The sequence below is a fragment of the Peromyscus eremicus genome, chromosome 7 (assembly GCF_949786415.1).
Source record: "Peromyscus eremicus chromosome 7, PerEre_H2_v1, whole genome shotgun sequence".
NCBI lineage: Eukaryota > Metazoa > Chordata > Mammalia > Rodentia > Cricetidae > Peromyscus > Peromyscus eremicus.
The window spans coordinates 45,196,848-45,214,579 of NC_081422.1; the positions used below are offsets into that span (position 1 = coordinate 45,196,848).

General features: G+C 46.5%; 1 protein-coding gene across 2 annotated transcripts in view; it reads right to left on the reverse strand.

The window, feature by feature from the left end:
- The window catches only part of Dixdc1 (DIX domain containing 1), an 81,144-nt gene that overhangs the window by 36,059 nt on the left and 27,353 nt on the right, over positions 1 to 17,732 (reverse strand). Inside the window, exons 4-8 of one of the 2 annotated variants that reach the window (XM_059267841.1) lie at positions 14,974 to 15,205; positions 13,856 to 13,963; positions 7,057 to 7,169; positions 4,643 to 4,791; positions 1,256 to 1,345 (exon numbers count right to left, since the gene is read on the reverse strand). In XM_059267841.1, the coding sequence (XP_059123824.1) occupies positions 1,256 to 1,345; positions 4,643 to 4,791; positions 7,057 to 7,169; positions 13,856 to 13,963; positions 14,974 to 15,205 (692 nt within the window). Of the gene's footprint in view, positions 1 to 1,255; positions 1,346 to 4,642; positions 4,792 to 7,056; positions 7,170 to 10,513; positions 10,991 to 13,855; positions 13,964 to 14,973; positions 15,206 to 17,732 lie in introns of those variants that run through there. The other variant, XM_059267840.1, reaches the window with a different exon arrangement.

Consider the following 17,732-nt stretch of genomic DNA (forward strand, 5'->3'; position numbering starts at 1 on the left):
TAAGTTCATAGACCGATTCATTCATTCAACCCATTGAGCACCTACTAGAAACCACTTCCGTACTGTGAACACATGCCCTCTGATATAAGCACACGCCAAAACACGTGACATAAAACAATATGGATGAAGTCTAGGGTAAGTGTGTGTGTACTGGGAGAAGGAGATGGAGTCAGGGAAGAAGAGAGGGAGTTGAAACGGAAAATGGGAGCCAGACCATGAAGGGCCAATGAGGCCAATGGGGGATTAATATAATTTTTTTAAAGTATTTATTTTTATTCTTTTTATTTATGTGCAGCTGTGTGTGTCTGCCTAGGCATATGTGCATGTGAGTGCAGTAGCCTGGGAGGCTAGAGGTAAAAAAATCCTCCAGAATTTCAGGGATCCACCTGACATGGGTGCTGGGAGCTAAACTCAGATTAAGTACTCTTAACCACTGAGCCCTCTCTCTCCAGCCCCATCGTAAAAAATTTTATACAAACGGAAGACAAAATAAAATTATCCTCAAATTATTCTTGTAATTGTATTGAAAATGAAGAAGAGGTTAGAAGAAGACTCTAGATTCAGCAAAGCCTGTTGGGAGGTTGCTAGGATGTTGGCTAAAGGCCCACACTAAGTAGTGGTTGTGAAAATGGAGACACTGGCCATGAGGGGAAGATCAGAAGGAATTCGAGGATGCTATCCGGGTTTCCGTTTGGGGCACACATACAGAAGGACAAACAGACTCTGTGGTTACGTAGAGGATAGAAATACTTCGTTGAGGACCCACTGAAACTGAGGTGCGTCTAGCATCCACCAATGGAGACTAAGAGCAAGCAGCTGTGTGTGCACGCACAACTCTACAACTCCGCAGAGAGATCTGAGTTGGAAATCCGTCTGTGAGAAGCACATGGGGAGTGAGTGAAGACCCGGAAGGCAGATGACACTGCCCAGTGACTGTAAGACTGGTCCAAGGTGCTGAGACGCATGCGCATCGTTACAAAGAGAAAAGAAAGGCTTCAGGGGCCGACCGTAAACTGCAGGGGAGTAGGGCCTTAAGTATCTTTGGTCAATATCGTATCTCTAGCACCTTGGACCAGTGTCTGACTCAAAGAGTCAGCCTTTGCTGGACATCTGTTGATTAAATCAATGAAGAAACCAGGAAGGAGTAACCAAATCGTAGACAAACTCCAGGAGTCAGGAGAGAGTACTTCAAACAGGTGAGGTCAAGTGTGGAAACAAGCCAGGCCTAGTATGGAGCCACAAACATGGAGCTCACCAGCTGTTCCTCGGGATTGACTCCTGGTTCACAGAGGGCCAAGGGTCTTTCCTGTTCATCTTCAGGTAAGGATCCATTGAGTAGTAAGGCCTGGATAAACCACAAAGGGAGGAAGAAATTGAACCCCCTGACACCTGACTCAGTCTAGAGCAAGGCTTGGTAAGCTCACCACAAAGGGAAATCACCAGATAACCGGTTCCTGAAGGAAGCCAGATGATAACCTCTGGTTATTTCCAATGGTCCTGACTGTGCACAGCTCCTTCCAGGGGTCCCTGATACAGGTCCCTTCCCCCAATTTTAGACAGTCTCATGTATCCCAGGCTGATTTTGAACAGCAGAGGATAGCTTTGAACTTCTGATCCTCCTGTCTCTACCTCTGACGTGCTGGGATTTCAAACATGTACCACCATGCCTAGTTTAACAACGCGATAAGATCAGACCTAGAACCCCATGCAAACTACAAAGGCACTGTACCAACTGAGCTACACTCCAAGCCCCATGGATTATTTTCATATTTCTGGATACACACAGACCCTCTGCTCTGAGAATTACTAACAAACCTTCCCTTCAGAAGTGTCCAAACACATTTCAAACTAGAGTTGTTCAAACACAGCTCTGCCAGCTGAAATCAGTGTGGGATCTAAAATCAGTGTGGAATCATCCTGGCTCAGAGATGTGCATTACAATAAACTGTTTGAAATCCATTGAAAAACACGGCCTTGGGACTGTTTGCTCTTTGTTTGTTTGTTTTAGTAATTCTGCATTTTCACCCCCTAAGGCAACATGAATAGAAGAAAGAAAAATCTTTACAGAGATGGCCTCATTCATTTCAACTCCAGGCTGTTTTTCATTAGTGTATTAGTGAGGACAAAGGAGGCAGATACACCCTGAAGCTCTGGAAGCTCAGGCTTTGGGGCCCTAGGATGCTGCCTCTCCCTAGAACCCATTCCTAACATGGTATTCATAGTTTGTAATCTCATTCCTTCCCCTTTACATTTTATTTATTTTGAAATTTATTTTTTATTATTGATTGATTGATTGATTGATTGATTGATTGATTGAGATAGGATCTTACTATGCAGTCCTGGCTGGTCTGGAACTCACTATGAAGCCCAGGCAGGCCTCAAACTCAGAGAGATCTATCTACCTCTGCCTCTGCCTCCATGCAACACCTCGCTCTGACAAAATTTATTTTTATTTTTAATGTGTCTGTGTGGGTTTGTGCACATGAGTTCAGTGTCCATGGAGACCAGAACGGGGTGTTGGATAGCCTAGATATGGAGTTACAGTTCTTGTCTCACTGGGGTGCTGGGACGTGGACTCAAGCCTTCCGTAGAAGCAGAACATGCTCTGAGAACATGCTCTGAACAGCTGAGCCGTCTTTCTGGGGTGCATATTTGTGTGTACGTGTGTGGGTGTGGGTGAGTCACGGGACACATGGGGAGGTCAGAGGACAGCTTTCAGGCGTCAGTTCTCCCCTCTCACTATGTGGGTCTCAGGGATCGAACTCAGATCCTCAGACTTGGCAGCCTGTGCCTCTGCCTGCCCAGCCATCTCACCAGCCCAGAATCCTATGCTTAAAGCAGCATCCAGTATACTTTAGGGCCCCCAAATTTAGAGATCTGCCTGCTCGGGTAGGTATTAAGAGATGTATCAGGTGAGTTAAAGATGGAAATTCTGTCCTTATTTGTCACAGTTTTGTTTCAACTCGAAAGACAGAATCAGAGTTTAAATAAAACGTCTTTTAGTAAATATAACACAAATTCATCATACATGATGATAATGAATGTTTTAGAACCAGCCAACCGTTCCTCTACTAAACACTAATAATAATGTTTGAGAAAATCAAATGAACTTGGTTTTCCCATGGAGTCATGGTGAGAGGGATGAGTGGGCAGGCACACAGCCCCAGGGCTGCAGGGAACTGCAGAACTGGGGACATCAGACATCAGGGACCTCAGACACCGGGGAAATCTCAGAAATAGTAACCCCAGGGGCAGATTGTTCAATGGTCTCTAATTATGGCATTATAATAAGTCACAAATCCTGGATGTGACTTGGCATACAACTTGTTCATCACTGAAAGAGTTAAGAAGTCCAGTGGATGCTGGGAGCCCTTTTGTGCTCTTCAGTGAGACAGAATCCTAATTGTCATCACGTGACAGCGAATTAAAACACCTCTGTTCAAAGGAAATATTAGGATGTTGTTTTTCTGCCTGTCAGCTTTCTTTCTTTTTTATTTTTCTGTTTCATCGGTCATTGAATTTCTCCCAAACTAAGGAATGCAAATCAAACAGAGCCAAACTGATAACTACCCATGCTTTGTTCACATAATGCAAATTGTCCCGGGGGGAAAAAACCTGGTTAGGTAAAACCCCCCAAATGCATAGAACACTTCCTACTAAAACAACAACAAACCATTAAGATATTCCTTACTGAGTGGCAGAAAGGAATTCAACAGATTTTTTTAAAAATTATTTTAATACAGAGCAAGAAGCAGACACCACCAATTTCTTGGGGAATGTTTAGGAGGATGTAAACATTCCTCAAATCGGTGTAGGTTCCTAGGGCACACATTATGCAAATTGTTTTACCAAAGCACCAATCTCCTTTTTTCTTTAGGAACCTTTTGTGTCCCCACCCTGTTGCGGGCTGGCTGGGAGCACGCCCTCCACCGCCTGCCAGAGCCTCACACATAATGTGGGCTTTGTTTATGTGTCCATAAATATTTCACAATTCAAAACTGGTGCGGTTCCCAGCACCAACAGAATGGAATATTCCTAGGCAATTTCAGGGTCACCAGCACACTACGAGGACTCCTCCAGAGGATCGAGGGGGTCACAGGGTGGGCTCTATGTCAAGTGGGTCAGTCAGTCTCTGGGGGAGATTCCCCCGGGTGATAGCACAGGTATAGGAACAACTGAAGGGCTTTGTTGTTCAAGGAAAACCTCTGCTAGCAGATCGCTTGCCTGGGCAGCAGTTGCTGATGTGTTAGGAGGGAGCCAAGTCCCTCCGCTAGACTCAAATGGAAACCTGCTGGTATTCGTGCCTCTTGAAATTTCTGCTGCTGAATTCCTGAGAGGCAGGCTCTGCTGTAAGCTGCAGCTGCAGGTCTGTAAGAGTAAAGAAGACACCTACCTACAAAACAGGGGTCAGTCAGAGCTCCCGAGCTTGCACAAACCCTAACAGCTGGACTGTAAACAAGAGTTCCAAAGTCCACTTAAAACATTCACAAATAAGGAATTTTCGCTCTCTGTGTACTACTCACACACAATTAAAATCAGGTGTTGTTTGTTTGTTTGTTTGTTTTCTTTGCCAATTGATACTACCGACTTGAAAGGAATAATTAGCTAGGGCACCAAGAACAAGCTTCAAGGAAGGAGTTACCTGCAGTCCTGAAATCATTTTCTTCGCTTCCTCCATTTCTTTTTCTAAATGCTCTTGTTGCTCCAGTAGCTGTTCTTCCCATGTGGCTTCCAGGTACGTTCCCGGGCTCCCAGGCCTCCAGTCTCGGGATAATGGAGAGCCTGTCTCGTCTGCGAAATGAAAGGTGGGAGAATAGTCCATGTTGAAGAAAAGCGATTTCCGGCAGACGGGGCTCAGAGTACTTCACAGGTTCAGGTCACCTGCCTTCTGAACCTGTCTGCACAGACAAACAGGACTGTCCACTAGGTGGGGTTGTGAGACACAAAGAACTGGCTGTTAACTGGGGTACCAGGCTCGGGAAAGCACAAGCTCTGTTCGGAGAGTCCACCCTCCTATGCCCTACCCTGGGGAGCAGCAGGGCACCTGCCCCTGCACACTTGTTATGGCACACAAAGATCGTACTCCCAGCTCCTTGGAACTGACATTCCCAGAGTCTGATTTATAAGCAAAGGAACTGTCAGCCACAGATGAAAGTAAAATCCCTTTTTGGTGACTCTGGAACTTTGGACGGGAGACTGGGTCAACCAACCCTGTGCTGCCCGGTGTTTGCTAACTTGACAGAAACCTAGATGGACCTGGGAAGAGGAACCACAAATGAGAAAACACCTCTATCAGACTGCCTGCAGGCAAATCTGTTGGGCGTTTTCTCATTAATGATTGGTGTGAGAGGGCCCAGGCTACTGTGGGTGGGGCCATGCCTGGGCAGCTGGTCCTGGGATGTGTAAGGATCAAACTGAGCAAGCCAGTAAGCAGGCGACGTGCCTCCACGGTATCTGCTTCAGTTCCTGCCTCCAGGTTCCCACCCTGAGCTCCCGCCTTGGCTTCTCCTCATAGTGGACTGCAACCTCTAAGCCAAATCAACCCTTTCCTCCCCAGGTCGCTTTTGGTAGTGGTGCTTTGTTTTTACTGCAGCCATAGAAACCCTAACGAAGACAAACCCATTCCTTTCACCCCTTTGAGCCATAACTGAACCTTTTTCACACAACATCCTGTGAGTCATCCTAAAATAAAATTAGTAAAGTGAACTCACAAAACTTTAATATTACTCCCTGGTTTATTTCCTTGTCTTTAAGACCTCTTTGCTCTGGTGTCCTTGTCTGCTTTATAGTAATTACATGCATCATCATGTCATGTGCACTACGGAATACAGATGGCTGTGGACTCTCTGAGCAAGCTTCTTTACTTCTAAGAAGCGCATAGTAAATCATGGGAGTTGTGGTAAAGATTAAAAGAGGTAAAACATGAAGGACCCAGTAGTATCTGATAGCGAAAGTGCTCAGTAAATACTCCTCCTCTCTCTCCACAGCCTGAAGAGATTCTGGCTCCACAGGTGACTCTTTTGTGTTTTGGGTTTTGAGACATGTCTCACTGTGTAGCCCAGGCTGGCCTGGAATTCAATAGGTAATCTAGTTGGCCCTGAATTTGTGATCAACCATCTCCTGGGTGCTGAGGTTACAGATGTGCACCACCACTCTCCTGGGTGCTGAGGTTACAGATGTGCACCACCACTCTCCTGGGTGCTGAGGTTACAGATGTGCACTACCACTCTCCTGGGTGCTGAGGTTACAGATGTGCACCACCACTCTCCTGGGTGCTGAGGTTAAAGATGTGCACCACCACTCTCCTGGGTGCTGAGGTTAAAGATGTGCACCACCACTCTCCTGGGTGCTGAGGTTACAGATGTGCACCACCACACCCAGGCTCTGACCGACTGGTACAAATGCTTGACAGGAAGCAGAGGAAAGAAGGATCCCTTTCAGATTTTCTTTGGTGGGGTTCAGTTTCTTTGCGACCCTTATAGATGGATGGACTTCAACCTAACACTTGTACTTTGTCTTACCCATGTTTCTTTTTATGATTAAGTAGGGGGAGGGAAAAAAAAAGAAGATAAACGAGACAGACTCAAAAGTTTAAACAAAGAGAATTCTGTGGTCCTTTCGGTAGCCCTCATACCAAGACCTGTTCTCTGTTGCATGTTCTCACGGGCATTTTGGTTCAAACTATGTCTTCCTGGCTCCAACCTAAGTTAGTGAAGAACCAAAATTATCTTCACAAAATGGGAATTATAAAAACTATTTACCCGAATAAGGCTTCTGACTGCCCCAAGGTCATTTCCTAATTTATAGGCAGTCAGCTAAGGGAGGCTGCTGTGAGCTTTTTTGACAGCTCAGTACCAGAAAGGGCATTATGTACGGGGATAACTACATTAATTGACTCAAAGGCATTAGAGCCCTCTTGAGCCGACCCTGACCCTGCATGCACAGACGGTGAAGACAGGCACAGTCCAGAAGCTTAAAGTAGATAATCAAACCCTCTGAAGTCTTCAGGCTAAAACCCTCCCCTTGAAGCAACCCAGGCAGGTGGGCAGGTGGTACCTGTTCTGGTCTCTATTCCTTCAGAGGGAATAATCACAAAATCGGCCTTTTCCTCTGACTGGGTTATAATGGATTCACTCTTTGCACTGTGGATTGGACTGGGTGAAGTCAGACTGTGATCAAACAAAAGAGAAGAGAAACAATTATGAACAGTTATAGAGAAGTCAACTTTCACAATTCACCCCAGAGATATCTTATTCATACCATGCCTAATTCACATTAGCTCACAATTAGAACAAATGTTTGTTGAACAAATGAAATAAATGTGGAATGAATAACGGTAAAAACCTAGTCCTAGGGAGTATTTTCATGTTACTTAAAGACTTTATTTTACATTTTAATTATATGTATATGCATATGGCCTCGGTGGTTGGGGGCAGTGTACAGGTGAATGCAGATACCCACAGAAACCAGAAGAGGATGCTGAGTTCTCTGGACCTGGAGTTACAGGCAGTTGTGAGCATTCTAGGTGCTAGGAACTGAACTTGGAGCCTCTGAAGAGCAGGAAGTACTCTTTACCTTTGAGCCATCTCTCCGGCACCCCAGGGAGTCTCTTCTACAATCAGACTGCCTTTAAGGGGCTGGAGAGATGGCTCAGTGGTTAAGAGCACTGGCTGTTCTTCCAGAGGTCCTGAGTTCAATCCCCAGCAACCACATGGTGGCTCACAACTATCCATAATGAGATCTGGTGCCCCCTTCTGGCCTGCAGGCAGAACATTGTATACATAATAAATAAATCTTTAAAAAAAAAAAAAAAAAGACTTCCCTTTAAGCATAATTGATTAAAATGAGATTTACCAGAATAGGCAATACATTATTTATTTATTCATTCATTCATTCATTCATTCATTCATTCATTCATTCATTTATGGCTTTTTCGAGACAGGGTTTCATTCATTTATTTATTTATTTATTCATTTATTTATTTATTTATTTATTTATTTATGGCTTTTTCGAGACAGGGTTTCTCTGTGTAGTTTTGGTGCCTGTCCTGGATCTCGCTCTGTAGACCAGGCTGGCCTTGAACTCACAGAGATCCGCCTGCTTCTGCCTCCTGAGTGCTGGGATTAAAGGTGTGCGCCACCACCTGGCTCAGTAAGTTATTTTTTAAAAACCTGTGGGTTTTTTTGTTGTTGTTTTTGTTTGTTTTGTGGTATCCACCACTACCAATTCCTAGGTCCATGTTCAGAAGGTCATGGTTGTGTGTCATTAGCTTTGATCAAAGCTGGATCAAAATCACATTTCCAATTATCTGAGTCTTCCCAGGCAACCAGGGAGCAGCTCTAAGTTAATCCCCAAAGGGGAGTCTGGGCAGGAGACAGTTTGGGGGTAGAAAGTGCTGGTGTGATTGCCGTGCCCGGCTGGGCAGAGGGGCAGAAATTTATCCCCAGGTGAGCCAGCAGACGGTAAGAAGAGTGGGGGCTGGAAAGGTGGCTTACTGGGTAAGAAAGAGCACTTACTGCTTTTACAGAGGACCCAGGTGCAGTCTAGCACCAACTCAGTGGCTCACAACCATCTGCAACTCCAGTTCCATGGGATCTGACACCCCCTTCCGACCTCCACAGGCACCAGGCATACATGTGGTGTACAGACATACAATGCAGACGAAACACTCATACACATAAAACAAAAATAAGTCTTCAAAACAGTGAGAAGAGGGATGGATGGGGCAATCGGAGAAAACATGCTAGTTGCAGCTGGATCAAAGTTCACTTGATTAGCTCTTCCTGAAGATTTATTATTTTTATTATTATTATTTGCCGTGGCTTCATATTTTCAAATTATCTTAAGACACCTTTCAATAATCCCTGTGTTCTCATGTAGCTTTGAGAGGAACTGTTCAGATTTTCAGGGAAGCAGAATTTTCAGTCTTCCCTTGGACAAGACAAGATGGGAACATGAGGGTAATGCTTCTGTCTGCTAGGGAGAGTCTGGAGAGCCTTTCTCTTGACACTGCACTATGAGAACATCGGCACGAACACAATCTCAGGGCCTGTGGCGTCTGCGGCTCAGCCCCCTCCTAGGAATTCTTTCCAAATCTATCACCCAGACAACAGTGAAAGTGTCTAGGATTCACTGACCCCCTTAATGTGCCCCTGAAGTCTCCCAGGCTAATCCTTACAACCACAAGCAGGAGTTAACATTTCCTCTTCCCACAAACCAGAGGAAAACTAGAAACAAGTACAGTGGAAGCAGGCAGATTTCAAGAACTGCAGACTAGTGTCTCCCCAGTGTCCACAGCTGAAGAACTTTGGTGGGAATGGTCTCAATTAGTACTGCGTCTTCGTCTTTCTTCCAAGCTGCTTTTCTACATCTGGAGGTGTATAGATCAAGAAAAGTGAGGGGTAGCAAGTACTACTTAGAAACGTTGAGTGTTTCCTGAAACTCTCTCAGCTATTTTTACTATGCAGGCAACCTGACCTTCAGGCCAACGTGAGTTCACAGCCGGGAAGGCTCTCATGTAAAGGGGCTGTGTCTCTGCTAAGGAGAGATTTATGAATGCTCTGTCCCCAGCATTTACCTCTTACAAAATTGGGAATCCGGGCACACAAAGCCTTTGTCAGCCACCCCTCTTCCTCAGCTGACAAGGTGCTATGGATAACAAGTCCCACTGCCAGCATCTGGCTGGACCACAGGAGGGATGTGCGAGACAGAGCACAGGGAGGGTGTAATGGGGATCTGCGATGCTGGGAAAAGGCTTTCCTAAAAGCACAGACGCATGCTCAGTTCCACCTCTTCCCTCCAAGTAAGTTGCCTCCCATATAAGGGCAGAAGGAGGCGGACGTCTGGATATCCAACCCCACCGGGGGTGTGGCAGAGCAGGCAAAGGAAAACAACATTTCTTTTTCTTGAAACGAGGCTGCCAGGAGGTAAGACCAGGAAACTAGATGGCTAAGATAAAAAACCCGGAGGGAGGAAAATCCTGGGTTATGTGTCAGAGCAGTAAGACCCTCCTAGAAGAGGAAGGCGTTTCAAATTCTCGGCCTCAGGTCAGAGAAAAGTATCTTCATGCTAATTAATTGTAAGACTTGGGCTCCTCCCTAACTAGCTTAAAAGTCATACTTGACAAACAAATAATTCCCTACTTATCATAATCCTCTCTGAGGTCAGAGAACTGCTGTTTACAAATAGGTCCTACCCATACATTTTTTAATCTCATATCTCATCGATATTAATTTATCATATCAGCAAATCCCAACAAAGATACTGCCAAATTAGACACATCATTTAAAAAAAAAATGGATAGTAGACGAAAAGGAAGAGTCCCATCGCCCCTGGAGTCGGCTCTAAATTCCTAAAATCGCTCTATTTTGTAATGCTAATCTCAGACCAGCAGCCTGTTCTCACCGAATAGCACACCCAATCATCTCTTGTCCCCAGCCAACCACGTCCCCCGGTCCTGGCCCTGCTTCCCCTTCATACCAGCACCTCAAGAGCCAAAGTGGCTTCAGCTCACCATTTGACTTGTGTCCCTCCCATGGTCCCCTCCTGGCTCCGGCTTCAGCAAGCCTGCTTCCCTGGGTGAAGTGGGAGGCTGAGAGTCATATCGCTCCTAAATTCTCGCAAGTCCCCCCGCGCGAGGTCTCGAAGAACGACTCCAGAGATCAGCCAGCCAGTGGAACGATTCGCCCGGGTCTCCGGAGAAAGTAGGAAGGGCAGAGGTGGGTGTCCTGGCCCCGGGGACCGGGATGCTCCCTGGGGTGAAGCGCGCTGTCCCAGCAGCTCAGACTCCGCCGCAGCCAAGCCTCGGTGGAAGCCTCCTCCCATCGCCAGCGGCCGATGGCTGGCAGCTGCATCTCGGTCCCTGCGGCCGCACAGCTCCGAGCATTCCCCGGGGCAGCGGCATCTCAACCCATCTCCCTCGGGGCGAGAGGCTCCAGTGGCTCCCGCTGAGCGTCGAGTGGAGTCCGGCGTGCTGTGCTCCTGCTCAGCGCCGCCTTCTGATCCCTCCCTTCCCGTCCCCCTCTCCCCCCGCCACCCCCTCCCTCCCGCCTCTTCCCAGGCTGTCACACGCGGCCAGGCAGCGCCGGGCTTCGACCCAAGCGCCGCCGCTGGCTCTGGGCAGAGAGGTAGGGGTGCCGGCCGAGGCCGGGGCCAAGGGCGCGGTCCGGAACCGGCAGGGCCGACGGTGACCAGAGCCCAGAAGCGGCGGGGGGGATGGGCAGCGCGGTGGCAGAACCGCGTGGTTCTGAGGATGGTCCTGGTGCCGGGGAGAGCAGCAGCGAAGACGCTGTTGCACCCATTTGACCCCTCCCTCCTTGGACACGCGGGTACTGATCTAATCCCGAGGAGCTCAACCCCGCTCTCTGCAGATTGGGAGATGTTGGCAGGATCGAGACTGGCGTACCCCCTCCCATTGCCCCCCTTCCTCCCAGCAAACCTGCAGAATGCCCTCCCGTCCCCTGCTCCCACTTTCCTTCCCCTCTACCGGTTCTGCTTAGGTACAGCGAGAGTCCGGCCTGTTTACTGGAGCAACAGGAGGGTAGGGCTTTGCTAGGGCATCCTTGAAAAGCAGCTGGGGAGGCATCAGGGAAGACACCATAGGATGTCTCTCCTATCATCGCAGCTATACCCCACCCAAAGCTGCAGCATCTCCAACATTCCTGGTTCTGCCAGGGGTTCCAGGGTCAATAGGTGCCCAAATAGAAATGGGCAAACCTGCTAGACGCCATCCCCTCTCCTGAGGGGTCAGTGAAGAAACAGGCAGAGTGCTGACTCTATCCCAAAGAACACAGCAAAATCAGGAGGCAGGGGTGGGGGAACAGAGAGGGAAATGTAATCTATGACACATCTCCTACTGCTGCCATTAGCCCAACATAACCTGATATCTAGAGGGCCCCTCACACTGAGCTCACACTGCAGTCTGGGTCTTGCCTGGAGGAAGGAAGCAGCCACCCCGAGGAGACTCAGACTCTCTTCCCTTCTCTTTCTTTTTCACAGGCACACTCAGGCTCGGGAGAGTCAAAGGCCAGCAGAGATGCTGGAAGCCAAGAGATCTCATTATACAACAGAACAGCCTTTGATTCTGTGCTGAGCCAAAGATAGTCCCAGCCACCAGCAAAAAAGCAAAGGTTTAGAGTCTCATTAAAAGCACACCTACTGCTTCATGGTCGAGTTTCTTTGGGGATTGGTCAAAATGTCTCCTAACTGGATAGAGAGGACGTTTACACAAAACTGTTAAGGTACCACATTGAACACTTGGAAATGTTTAATGGTGAATTGTCTGTAATAGACCCATGCCAGAAACAGAAACTACACCCATTGCATTTAAACATTTTAAAGTTGAGCTAGGTTAGCAGTATATTCAGATGATGGAAAGGGGTCCACAGGACCTCCATAAATTAGAAAATGGTATGTCAAAACAGGTTGGGATTGTATGAGGGAAAGAAACAGGAGGAAGGGAAAAAAGATGGAAATACACACAAGGCACAATTAAATTTAAAATAGATCAGAATATGCTGGGTTGGAGTGGGAGGGAAAAGATCATTAGAGGATACGCTCAATACAATTTAGCAACAAAATCAAGTTAGTAAGTAGGCTGGGGATGTGTTTATAGGGGCATAATCTCCGTGAGCCAGGAGAGTAATCTTTTTCTGCCACTATACTTGGCACTGGTCAGGCTTTTATTAGAGCAGAGTGTCCTGTTCTGGCCCCTGCACTTGGCTCTAAGGGAAGCAGACAGCCTCTTTACTAGAGTCACAAACACCCAGAGCCCACTTAGATGCATACTAATGTGCCCCAATTCACAGTCCTATAAATGAACGTGGAAACGCTAATGCGTCAGACAGTCCTGCACAGTTTCCTCTCTTGCTGAGAGCTTTCTCCAGCCTTCTGTGGCTGTAACTAAAGGATCAGACTCAGCCTGCAGGACAGGGTCTGAGACCTGACTATCATAAACACTAGCAGCTGCTGCACGAACACTGGGCTGGACTGGACTCTGAAGGTCCCAGTCACACCCCCATGTGGTCAGAGCTAACTATTGTTACTGGGATGCTGCAGTTTCTGTAGGTGGGAAATTCACTAGCACGGCATCCCACTCTTCTGTCAACACCAAACCCACAGACCGTGCTGAGCGCTAGTCCCTGAATGCCAAACACAAACTGAGGAAAGTAAAAAGAGGTTAGGTGCTTTTTGTTTTTCAATATTAGGGGTTGAACCCAGGGCCTCTGGAAAGACAAGCACTCTAGCAATAAGCTGCACACACCCCCAACTGTGGGGAGCTGAAGAAGCTGTGAGTGAATATGTAAAGAGTAGATAAAGACCTGAGTGACTATGTACTACTAATAGGGGCACTGTCATGTTAAGGACCAATGCCTCAGACCCATGGGAAACTGGCAAAGCCTTCCTCAGACTGGTCAGGCTCAGAATTGGTAAAGGCTTCCTCTGGCAAATGTTGACAGTGTGCAAGTATGAGTGTTTACAAATGATTAACCAGCATGTGCAAAAACTAGCAGCTCCTGGATGTTGGATGATTATAGCCTCAGACTGTTCACTTAGAGACCTACCAAGACTAGCTAACTCCTCCCCTCTGTGAGGTACCTAAGAAATACACTGAGGTTCGCACATCCCACCTGATCCCAACTTTGTGGTGTCTGTGAGTCATTTCTTCAGTGTCTGTCCTTTCTTGACCCCCTCGCTACCCCAGTCAGGTTTCCAGACCCAAGCCTAGCAGGATATGGGACTCAACCCCATGGGTGCCTTAGTGCTTTTGGTCTTGCTACTTGAGGCTAAGAATCCCCAAGAGTTCAGCTCTTTACCACGGAATGTAAGAATGTCAAGAATGTAAGGCCACAATTACCTGGAGCAGCTAGACTCAGACGGGGACCGCTGTTGCCCTTCGTACTGCTGCACAAGTGCCCGGACACTCCAGTATGGATTCTCAATCTCCTCATCCATGCTGCTGTTCCTAAAAGGGGGCGTGGGGCACCAGAAAAGAAGACAGTGTTAGCCCTGCAGTTCAGGTCAGCTCTACAAGTAGAGATACCCTGACATGCAGTGTGCACTACAGGAAAGCAGATGTGTGTACCTGGCACACACCTGTCATTCCAGTACTCTGGAGGATCAGAAGTTTGAGACCAGCTTGGGCTACATAGATAGCAAGATCCTGTACACACACACACACACACACACACACACACACACACACATTCACGCACTTATAAGGTGAACAAGGTAAAACTCCTTCTTCTAAGGCACTTAAAACCTAGCCAGGAAGGCAAACACAAAAACAAGTGATTTTGCTGATCTCTGCGACACCTTGGGGTCATGTTCTCCTTTAGCAACTACACAGCCCTCAAAACACTTCCTGCCATGAAATTTCAAGACAGATTGGCCTTGTGGATACATTCCAGGATCCAGCCTCCTCCAGATGGACTACATATCTCCCAATGAAGAAAACACACTGTGCCAACCACATATATTTAAATTTTGGGCATGAGAGCAAACTTACACACATGGATCCTTATATTCTGCTAGCTGCAAAATAAACATCTCGAAAGAAAAGGCTTAGTTAGCCTGGCTTGCAGCTGTGGGCCTATAATCCCAGCTATTTGGAAAGCTGAGACAGCAGGAAGATAAGTTCATGGCCTGTCTGAACTACAGAGTGAGTTCAAGGCCAGCCTGGGCAACTTCATGAGACCCTGTCTCAAAATCAGACATAAGAAGCCTGGGGGTATAGCACAGTAGTAGTAGAGCTCTTGCTTGGCATGCATAAGGCTCTAGGTTCACTAGCCAGTATCATCAAAAAAAAAAAAAAAAAAAAAAGGCCAAGCTTTTCTCATGAGGATTTCCCTCCCAAACCTCTACTCTATTCTGTTATCTTTTCTGCAGTGTGGAGCTGTTTGGTTGATATTTCCATCTACTTGCACTGTTATTATCTAAGCAAAGCAATGCCAGTTCCCCTCCCCAGATTGTTACCTCTGTCTATACCGGAAGACATCCCGTCCTGACCGAGACATGTCATGGCACACATCAGCCAGAGCAGCAGCGGCTCCTTGGGCCACAGCAGTAGCACAGTGCGGTTGATGAGTCTGAACAGGGGCTCTGGAGTCACGGCCCTGGCTCACTGTCCTGCTAGAGCCGGGTTTAAAATGAGCTGCCAAGGCAAGGACCAGCCTCATGATGGACTTCAGGTTTCCTTCCACAATATCTAAAGGACAAGACAGATTGAAAGGTGCTAAGAGGGAGGAAGAGGCTATGGATTGATGCATTTACTATGTAACGCTGGTGATATAGTGAGCCGGGCAGGCCATCTCCATTTTCATAAAGCCCTGTTCAGTAAGGGACACACAAAGTTTAAAGGCAATTACAGTAAAGTATGATAATAAAATGGTTAGATAAGAGAGGTACAGGAGTCTTCAGCAGTTTGTGGAGAGGTAATCTTAGAGTTCTTAAGGATGTATTATTACTAGAGGAAGTGAGTCCTCAGTTGAGACTAGAGGGTGATGCTTCTTTAGCTAATAGGGGAAAAGGGATAAGAACAATCCAGGAAAAGATATGTGCCAAGGTCTAGAGATCAGTATAATAGGGCGATATTGTCTGTTAGGAGAGCTGCAGGCCACATGTGGCTACTAAAATGTCACTTAAATGTCACTAGTCTGAATTGCAATATGCTCTAAGCAAGTACTGTAACTAAGTGTTAAGTAAATACCTTACACACACACGGGAATGCAAAAGATCTCAGACAGTATAAACACAGAATGTGGGGCTGGAGAGATGGCTCAGTGCTTACGAGCACCGGGTACTCTTCTAGAGGACCCAGGTTCGATTCCCAGCTCCCACATGGCAGCTTACAACCATCTGTAACTTTAGTTCCAGGGGACCTGATGACCTCTTCTGGCCTCTGAGAGCACCACACACACACATGGGGCATAGATATATATGTGCAGGCAATATGCCTATACACATAAAAAATAAAAGTAAAATATAAACTATCTCAGTAACGTTTAATATTAACTTCATGGTAAAGTGATCATATTATGGACATACTGGGTTACATAAAATATATTATTAAAACCATTTTCAGTCCTTCCTGCTTATAATGTGGCTTTAGGAAACTTTTAAGTACTTATAGGACATGCATTATATGCATGGTCCAGCACTGCGGTGGAGAAAGTGAAAGAGTTCAGTATGACCAGAGCCCTAGAGCTCGGCAGGAGAAGGGAAACCAGGTGGGGAATCAGAGGTTGGGCTGTAGGGGACCAGGTAGGCTATAGGAAAGATGCCAGATTGTCCACGTGACCTCCGGGTGCACAGCAGGAGCCCGATGTGTGCTCTTCCTTCACTCCAGCTGTGGTGTGGAAAGCTGAACAGAGAGGGAGATCGATGCAGTAGGACTAATTAGGAAGCACTGAGCTTCTTCAGGTAAAAGACAATGAATGGCAGTGTTCCCTTAAATAGTCTGTTTTACTGGGCCAGATCCCCAAGCCCACTCCACATGGGGACCAGACCAAAGCTATCACTGTACTCTAAATTCTGCCCTAGAAAAAAAGAGGAAAGAAGACACACACACACACACACACACACACACACACAGAGGAGGGAACTGCACTGTGAAAGATCTGGTTAAAGTTAATGCAAGGAAATGGATACAATTCCATTGTTTGGCTTTATAGCCTTTCAAATGCACAAAGCATGCAGAGGACTATTTGAAGTCTTCTACCAAATGCTCTTAATGGTCACTATTTGCTCACCTGAGTAACTTCAAACACACAGAACACCAATAATCCAACATGAAAGGGTTCCTCCCACCCCCCTTCTCAGCAAAACTGCAGGCAACAGACCCAAAAGCTGATGCTGAAACCACCAGTTCTAGTCAATTCTAGAAAAGCATCAAAAGGAGAAAGAAACCTATGCTTTTGAAGGACCCCTACGTGGCTCCTTCCTTACAGCACGGGCAAAAGGTTATGCCACTACAGAAGACTACATATAAAAGCCATAGAGCCCCTTTTGTCTGCCTGGAATGTTCTCAGAGCCAAAAAAAGAAAAGCTATAAAATATTTCCCTTTTAAGCTGAGTGTGGTACATATCTCTAATCCCATAATTTAAGATACAGAGGCAGGAGAAACACCTAATTTGAGGAAAGCCTAGGACACAGCAAATTCCAGGCCAGCCTGGACTACACAGTGAGACCCTGTCTCAAAACCACATATACTGAGGCTGGGCAGTATTAGAGATGTGTCTCAGTTGACAGCGCTTGCCTGCATTCACAAAGCCCTGGGGTCAGTCCCCAACACCACATAAAGCTGGGTGGTAGTACAGTTTTGTAATCTGAGCACTGAGGAGGTAGAAGCTAGAGGATCAGAAGTTCAAGGTCATCCTTGGCTACATAGCAGTTTCAAGATCAGCTTGGACTACATAAGATCCTGTCTCAGAAAATAAAGGAAAGGGAGAAAAGAAAGAAAAATAGAAGAAGTGAGAGAGTTTCTTCTAGGAAATTGAATGGAAAAGCGTAAGTTATGATGGTTTGTAATAGTACTAGATCATAAAACTCAAAGATCTCAAAAAAACGCAATCCATCTTCATCCTTGAAAATTTAAACGAGACATTCCAAAATTAATATCTCAATTTTGTCATTTATTCTTGTACCATTAATTTTCCCACACACACTCAAGCCTATCTATATTCAATTCAAATTAATAGAGAGCTGCTGCCTCCAGCCAGGTCTCTGGAGCCCT